The sequence below is a fragment of the Vigna unguiculata genome, chromosome 3 (genome assembly GCF_037176805.1).
Source record: "Vigna unguiculata cultivar grain cowpea cultivar isolate G323 ecotype 2 chromosome 3, ASM3717680v1, whole genome shotgun sequence".
Taxonomy (NCBI): Eukaryota; Viridiplantae; Streptophyta; class Magnoliopsida; order Fabales; family Fabaceae; genus Vigna; species Vigna unguiculata.
Genome location: NC_140794.1, coordinates 34407527 through 34415341, shown reverse-complemented (window position 1 = coordinate 34415341; position 7815 = coordinate 34407527). Strand labels below are relative to the sequence as shown.

Genomic DNA, 7815 nt, shown 5'->3' with positions numbered 1-7815 from the left:
TTTTCGCTTCCGTTACCGAATGGAACTAAACATGGATTGCCTTCAGTTAAACACTTTGTATAATAAACTTCCTTTCCTATTCCAAATCTAGATAGCCAGGCTCTGAATACCAAATGATGTGAATCCACAGAGTTTGATTCGTTTGACTGATCTATCATTGTTGGAATGCTAACAAGCAAGAAATTGAGAAATTATTTAAAACGAGAAAATGGAAACATAAAAGAAGATGGAACGAAAATTGATAGACATCACACTTCCAAGAATGGAAGATAAGCCTAAGAGTTTGAACACACAAAGGGATAAAGGACCTTTGATTAAACTCATGGATTCTTGAATCACTAAAACACTTAGGAGAATCACTCTCACTAAGATAGATGAGATAAAACTCGTTTATTTTCTGAATAAAACTCAGCTTGCCTTCATTGATGAAAATGGTTCAACTTATATAGGACCTTTAACCATCAGAATTACAAAAGACACATAAATTTCAATATCATCCCACTTAAAGCGATTAATTAATGATCCACTAAAGCTAATAACGATCCACTACTTAATGGTTTATTGTAACTGAATTTAAGGCTACCAAAAGTCATCCACAAACTTTGAGCGAAGGTCTTCCTGATTTTCCAAAGGTTGGTTCTTAAGTTGGCATACAGACCCTTATTTTAACTAAAGATAAAGCAAAACTAAAGCCCATTAATTGGTTAAGCACAAACACAATTTGGTCAGCCAATTTTACAAAGCATTGGGCCCTTATTTAAATAAAAGAAACTGCATCAACACGGCGCATTAGTCATCCTCCATTTGCCCCATATGCAATTCACATCATACCCTCCTTCTTCGAGAAGATTTGTCCCGAATCTTAAGACACTAGTTTTAATGTAAGTTTATTATGATCTTGTGAAGGAATTTTATTTTTTCACAAGTTGAAACTAATTCTCTTCTTCCAGGATCAAATTCAACTTGATATTTGTTACTTTTCAATGGTTGCAATCCATCGATAACATTTCTTGGCAACAGTACCCCACTTTGATATGTAACAATAAATAATTTCATGCATTGTGTTTGACGAATTTGCTTCTTATCGACGGACCAAATGCATAATAAAGCACTATGCACAAGCTTCCTTTCTAAACATGGAAGTTGGTGTTTTTCATTCACATGCTTATCCTTTTGTTCCTGTAAAATGACCTCAGAAACTGTAGAAGAAAAAACATTGACGAATAAACTTTCTCTAGTTCCATTTCTTTTTCTTTATTTTCCCTTCCTTCTGCAGTTTATATTACTTCTTGTTCTATTCTTTCTTTTTCTGTTTTCTCCTTCAGCCTACGTTGATCCTTACTGACTAGTCTTGGTGTCATAAATTTCTACTTCTTTTGATGTCCCTCATGCCTCAAATAAAGGGAACATTCATCAAGATGGAGTGTTTTAAAACGAAGCCATGCCCATCCCAAAAAAACATGACAAGAGTCCATGGGAGCAATATCACATAATACTTCTTTCACGCATTGTCATGTACTGAATTTGATCCATGCTTGATCCAGATGAAAGGTTGCTGGTAATTGGAGTTTCTCCACCAATCTTTGGCTCACAACATTATTTTTGCTTCCGTAATCGAATGCAAGTAAACATGGATGGGCTTCGATTAAAAACTTTGTATAATAAACCTCCTTTCCTATTCCAAATCTAGATAGCCAGGCTCTGAATACCGAAGGATGTGAATCCCCAGGGTTCGATTCGTTTGACTGATCTATCATTGTTGGAATGCTAACAAGCAAGAAATTTGAGAAATTATTTAAAACGAGAAAATGGAAACATAAAATAAGATGGAACGAAAATTGATAGACATCACACTTCCAAGAATGGAAGATAAGCCTAAGAGTTGAAACACACAAAGGGATAAAGGACCTTTGATTAAACTCAAGGATTCTTGAATCACTCAAGAACTTAGGAGAATCACTCTCACTAAGATAGATGAGATAAAACTCGTTTATTTTCTGAATAAAACTCAGCTTGCCTTCATTGATGAAAATGGTTCAACTTATATAGGACCTTTAACCATCAGAATTACAAAAGACACATAAATTTCAATATCATCCCACTTAAAGCTATTAATTAATGATCCACTCAAGCTAATAACGATCCGCTACTTAATCGTTGATAGTAACTGAATTTAAGGCTACCAAAAGTCATCCACAAACTTTGAGCAAAGGTCCTCTTGATCTTCCAAAGGTTGGTTCTTAAGTTGGCATATGGACCCTTATTTCAACTTGAAGATAAAGCAAAACTAAAGCCCATTAATTGGTTAAGCACAAACACAATTTGGTCAGCCAATTTTACAAAGCATTGGGCCCTTATTTAAATGAAAGAAACTGCATCAACACGGTGCATTAGTCATCCTCCATTTGACCCATATGCAATTCACATCATACCCTCCTTCGAGAAGATTTGTCCCGAATCTTAAGACACTAGTTTTAATATAAGTTTATTATGATCTTGTGAAGGACTTTTATTTTTTCGCAACTTGAAACTAATTCTCTTCCTCCAGGATCAAATTCAACTTGATATTTGTTACTTTCTGTCCCAACCATACCCAACAAGTACATGGCAACTAGAGAACACAATGGCCGTCTACCACGCAGAGACGCCTTCGCACAGAACCAGATGGCCCCCAGAGAGCACAATAGCCGCCTACGACGCAAGAGCACCTCCATATGGAGAACATAGCCCCCACCTAGCGTCATACACCCCTGTTAAACAGCACGGCCTACAACCAAAACCCGGTGGCCGCCTACCATGCGAAAGACACCTTTCCAAAGGAAAGCCACCCTCGACGCATCTCATGGCCGAGTACCGGACACCGCCAACACTCGAAGGACCCCTTGGTAAATTCCTCCCTTTTACACTGGATCCAAGAATAGCCAAAAAAAGGAATATTGGGCCAGAAAGCTCATCCCAGGTAGGACCCACAAGTAAAAAGGTATAAATAGCACTCTGTTGCATGCATTTATTACACATTAATTATTCCCTGAAACCCTGACATCACCAGTGCTGACTTAGGCATCAGAGTGTTTTTTGCAGGTCCCCTACGCCGCTCTCAAGCCCCCCCTTTGAGACAAGAGAAGACCGACCCTGAGAAGACACACAAGACCCTTGGCCGATTTGTGGACTACAGACCTCGGTTCCATAAGAACAATTGGTGCCCACCGTGGGGCCGAAGAGTATTTCACAGATCCAAGGTGATAACCCCAGAAGCAAGATGGTATCCACGCGAAGCAGAACAACAGATGTCCCCCCCTTGGCGACCCCGGCCCCGCCTCGGAGATATCACGCATCCTAGAAGCTCAAGCCAGGATGCAGCAGGAGTTCGCAGAATACAAGAGGAATGCAGATGAGATGGAAGCGCTAAGGGAAGAAAACTCCCGCCTTAGGCAGAAAATTGAAGCAGACAAGGCGGCTGGGGAGCTATACCATCCCCATTCGAGGATGGAGGTCCCTCCTCACTCGAGAAATGACCCCCCTCCACATTCAAAACTCGACGTCCATCCTACTGAGGACGAGAGTGAATACAGGCCCACCGCTCCAACCTTGGGCGGCATCTACAGCTCCTTCGCCTCTAGAAGAAATCATCGCCACCCCTTCGTGGACGGGATCACATAGACACCTTTACCCCATAAATGGAAGGCACCAACAGTTACCTACGACAGAACCACGGACCCAAACGAATTTGTGTCCATTTATACCAACCAAGTAAGCCTCTACTCCACTGATGACGCCGTGCTATGCAAATCATTCTTAGTAGCCCTCAGGGGGTCAGCTCTGGAGTGGTTTATGAGCCTCCCCCCTACACTATCGACTCCTTCACCACGCTCACCACTACCTTCACCACCCAATTTGATACAAGCAGACGACATGATCTAACCACAATCGCCCTCCTCAACCTCAAACAAGAAGAGGGAGAACCCCTTCGAGTTTTCATTGATAGGTTCGGGGCCATCGCCATGAAGATCAAGGACCTCACCCCTAACCTCATCCTGATGTATATGATGATCTCTCTCAGGCTAGGACCTTTCGCCAACGAGCTGGCCATGCGCCCCCCTGAGTATGCAAGAGCTTCGCAAGAGAGCGGCCATGTTTATAAGGGTCGAGGACATGAGACGTTACCAGAACAACGCCCAATCCGCCCCAGCACGGACAGAGATCAAGAGGACCAACAAAGAGCCCATCCCACAAGACCATAACCATCCCTCAGAACGCAGACCAGCAAAATTCTCGAATTATGCCCCCTTAAACGCGCCCCGGTCTCGCATACTCGATGAAGTCCTGCAAGCAGAACTCCTCCCCCCACCAAGGAAATATCAAAACCCGCCCAACGTAGATTTGAGCAAGTATTGTCACTACTATCACAACAATGGCCACACCACCGATGAATGCGACACTCTGCGAGACAAAATAGAAGAACTCATCCGAGCCGGACATCTAAGGCACTATATAAGAGAAATAGGAGAAGGTCCCCCCAGACCCCGCTACGACAGGAACGATAACAGGCGAACCGAGCGACGCAATGACCGAAGAGTCGAGCACAGAGAACCAAGAAGAGAGCTAGCCAGAACGCAGAACGCAGAACAAAGGGAACCACCACAGCCGTAACCGCGACGAGTAGATGACAAACCACCCCTACGCAGAACAATCAATACAATATCAAGGGGAGTCGCAGGAGGAGGGAGGTCCTCCTCATCGAGAAAGAGACACCTGAGAGCCGTCCAGCAAATACACGTAGTATCCAGCCGAACGCAAAGAAGAATGCCGCCCATCACTTTCTCAGATTCCGATTTCCAAGGCACCGACCCCAACCAAGACGACCCCATGGTCATAACCGTGGAAGTCGAGAACTTCGCAGTAAAGAAGGTTCTCATCGATCAGGGGAGCTCCGTAGATATCTTATATTGGAAAACATTCAACAAGATGCAGATACCCCTCGCCGACCTAACCCCTCACAATGAGCCCATATACAGATTCTCAGGTGAGAGAGTCCCCACCAAAGGGTACATCGATCTTCATACAACGTTTGGAGAGGGAAGACAGACCAAAACCATTCCCATTCGTTACTTGGTCATCGACGCCCACACATCCTACAACATCCTCCTTGGCCGCCTATCCATCAATACGCTGGGTGCCATTGTATCCACCCCACACCTCGCAATGAAGTTTCCGTCCCGCAAGGCGACATCATCACGGTACATGGCGACCAACGCGTAGCCAGAGAATGCTACATGGCAAGCCTGAAACTCCCACACCCACCTCTGACAACCCACAACATTGAACAATCCCAGGCCCACACCACCCTAGCCGGCGATGACTTAGACCCCAGAATAAACTCCGAAGCACGCCTCGAACCCGTGGGGGAAACAAGACAACTCCCACTCGAACAACAAGGCCACTTCCTCCAGGTTGGAACTTCCCTTCCGGAGGGAGAGGAACGCCACATCGAGCAAGTGCTCAGGCAGAACGCCGACCTCTTCGCTTGGTCAGTAGTCGATCTCCCCGGAGTTCACCCCAGGATAGCCGCCCACCGGCTATCTGTCTTCCCAAACGTAAAACCCGTCTCCCAAAAAAAAAGGAAGCTTGGAGAAAGCAGAAGGCAAGCAACTATAGCAGAGGCCGATAAACTAAAACAGGCCGGTTTTGTCGGTGAAGCCCAATACATGACCCGGCTCACCAACGTGGTGCTAGTCAAGAAACCTAACGGGAAATGGCGCATCTGTGTAGATTACACGGACTTGAACAAGGCCTGCCCGCGGGATGCCTACCCAATACCCAGCATAGACAGACTCGTCGATGGGGCCGCGGGACATGCCGTACTGAGCTTCTTAGACGTTTACTCCGGCTACAACCAAATACCCATGGCTGATGAAGACAAAATCAAAACCGCATTCATAACAGAGGAGGCCAACCTTTACTACAAAGTAATGCCCTTTGGCCTCAAAAATGCCGGGGCTACATACCAATGCTTGATGGATAGAGTTTTCCAGCCACTCTTGGGCAAGTCAGTAGAAGTATACGTCGACGACATCATCGTCAAGTCCCCCAACGCGCAACAGCACTCCGCGGACCTAACGCAAGTCTTCAAAGCCCTTTACACATACAACATCAGACTCAACCCTGAAAAATGTACATTCGGAGTAGACAGCGGGAAATTTATGGGTTTCATGCTCACGCAGCGAGGGATTGAGGCCAACCTTGAAAAATGTCAAACCATCATCGACATGAGAAGCCCCGCGAACATCAAAGAGGTGCAGTGATTAGTAGGAAGACTAACCGTCATCTCGCGCTTCCTCCCAAAGTTGGCGGACAAAACCAAACCAATGATCCAACTCCTAAAAAAGTCGACCAAGTTCACCTGGGACGACACCTGTGAATAAAACTTCAACACTTTGAAGCAACTCCTCACCACCCCCTAGTCCTAGCCAAACCAGACCTTTCCCTCCCCCTTATAGTGTACATAGCCGCATCAACGAACGCCGTCAGCTCTGTACTCGTCCAAGAAAGGGACAACACCCAACAACCATTCACCATTCCTTCACTTCCGCTGCATCTTTCACCGATCATTCACCATTTCAGCTGCGAGAACGAGAGTTTGGCAACGTTCTACCGAACTGGCTCTCATCATGTGGTAATCAGAGCTCCAGTTTTGAGCTTGGAGCATGGAGGTCTTCAAAGATGAGTATCTCTGTTCTTGTTTCTTCTTTTCTGTTCGATTCTGTCTTGTTCTTACTTGATTGCATTTTTTGTGTCTCTGTTGAATCTGTGCCGTGGTGAATTTGTTGTTGAAATTGATTCACAATTTGTTGCTCTAATTTTCTGAATCAATACTGTAAAGACTTTTTTTAGCTCGCTGAATCTGCTGCCGTCAATGCATGCCTCTTAGGTTTTTAATTTCAATTTTGATTACCTAGCTTTCAATTTTATAATCTCGTGTATTTGTCTTTGGTCTTGTTAGTTCGTTTTCTATGTTAATGATTCCATAGATGTGTGCCTAATTTTTTTTTCTGTTGATCTATGTTGCGCGTCTGTTTTTGTCCCTACTGTGTATCACATGCTTAGTTTCCTTTGTTTTGTGGAGTTCACATCTTGCTAGTAGATCAATAGCAACTTTCTGCAGTGTATTTTTCACTGTTTCATGTTTAATTCGTGCTGAGTTCTTGCATTGTTTGTCCAATTTCGGTTAAGATGTTTTTCACTAATAGTAGTTGATTTTGTTGTTCCTTTGTGCTTTGTTTGATTCTGTTCTTGCTCTGGAAATTCATCTGTTGGCCAAGGATTGCTGTGACCGAAGCATTTAGTGAGTAATCTCTCAATGTGAGCTCTGATTTGTATCAGACTCTATATGTGGAACCTCCAGCTTGGTCATGTGTATGCATAGGTAGTTATACTAGCATGACTCCATTACTGTGCACTTTACTTTCAGCATCAGTATTCATTTGCAGAATTCTGTTATGCAGAATTGAGTCATGCGCATTGTGTTTTGATTCCAGTTCTGCTCAGTTTATTGCTATTGCTTTGTTGATGATTCAGAACTGGCAGATTTTTATGCTTGTCTAAGCTGATTAAGTTGCATATTATTGTAGTGTACTACGTTGGTTATATCCTGTTGTGCAGCAATCAATATTGTACATTCTGTTTGCTACATCATATTTGGCCTTTGTTGTTGAGTGCAGTAGAGTTTATGGCCTGGCTTTCTTTTCACAGTTTCTGTTTTATCAGATTACTGTCATTCAACTTGTTTCAGTTAGCTATTTCTTTCTGGTCCATTTG

The 7815-nt window shown here is 43.8% G+C and overlaps 1 protein-coding gene across 1 annotated transcript; it reads left to right on the top strand.

Moving 5' to 3' along the window:
- The first annotated feature begins 4866 nt into the window (after positions 1-4866).
- LOC146887762 (uncharacterized) lies at positions 4867-5259 on the top strand. Its single transcript, XM_085670381.1, has one exon. It carries the CDS (start codon positions 4867-4869, stop codon positions 5257-5259), a length of 393 nt encoding a protein of 130 aa, XP_085526507.1.
- The last annotated feature ends 2556 nt before the right edge of the window (positions 5260-7815 follow it).

What these genes read in the sequence shown, in the direction of transcription:
- LOC146887762 (XM_085670381.1), top strand. Translation starts at nt 4,867, where the DNA reads ATGGTCATAACCGTGGAAGTCGAGAACTTCGCAGTAAAGAAGGTTCTC.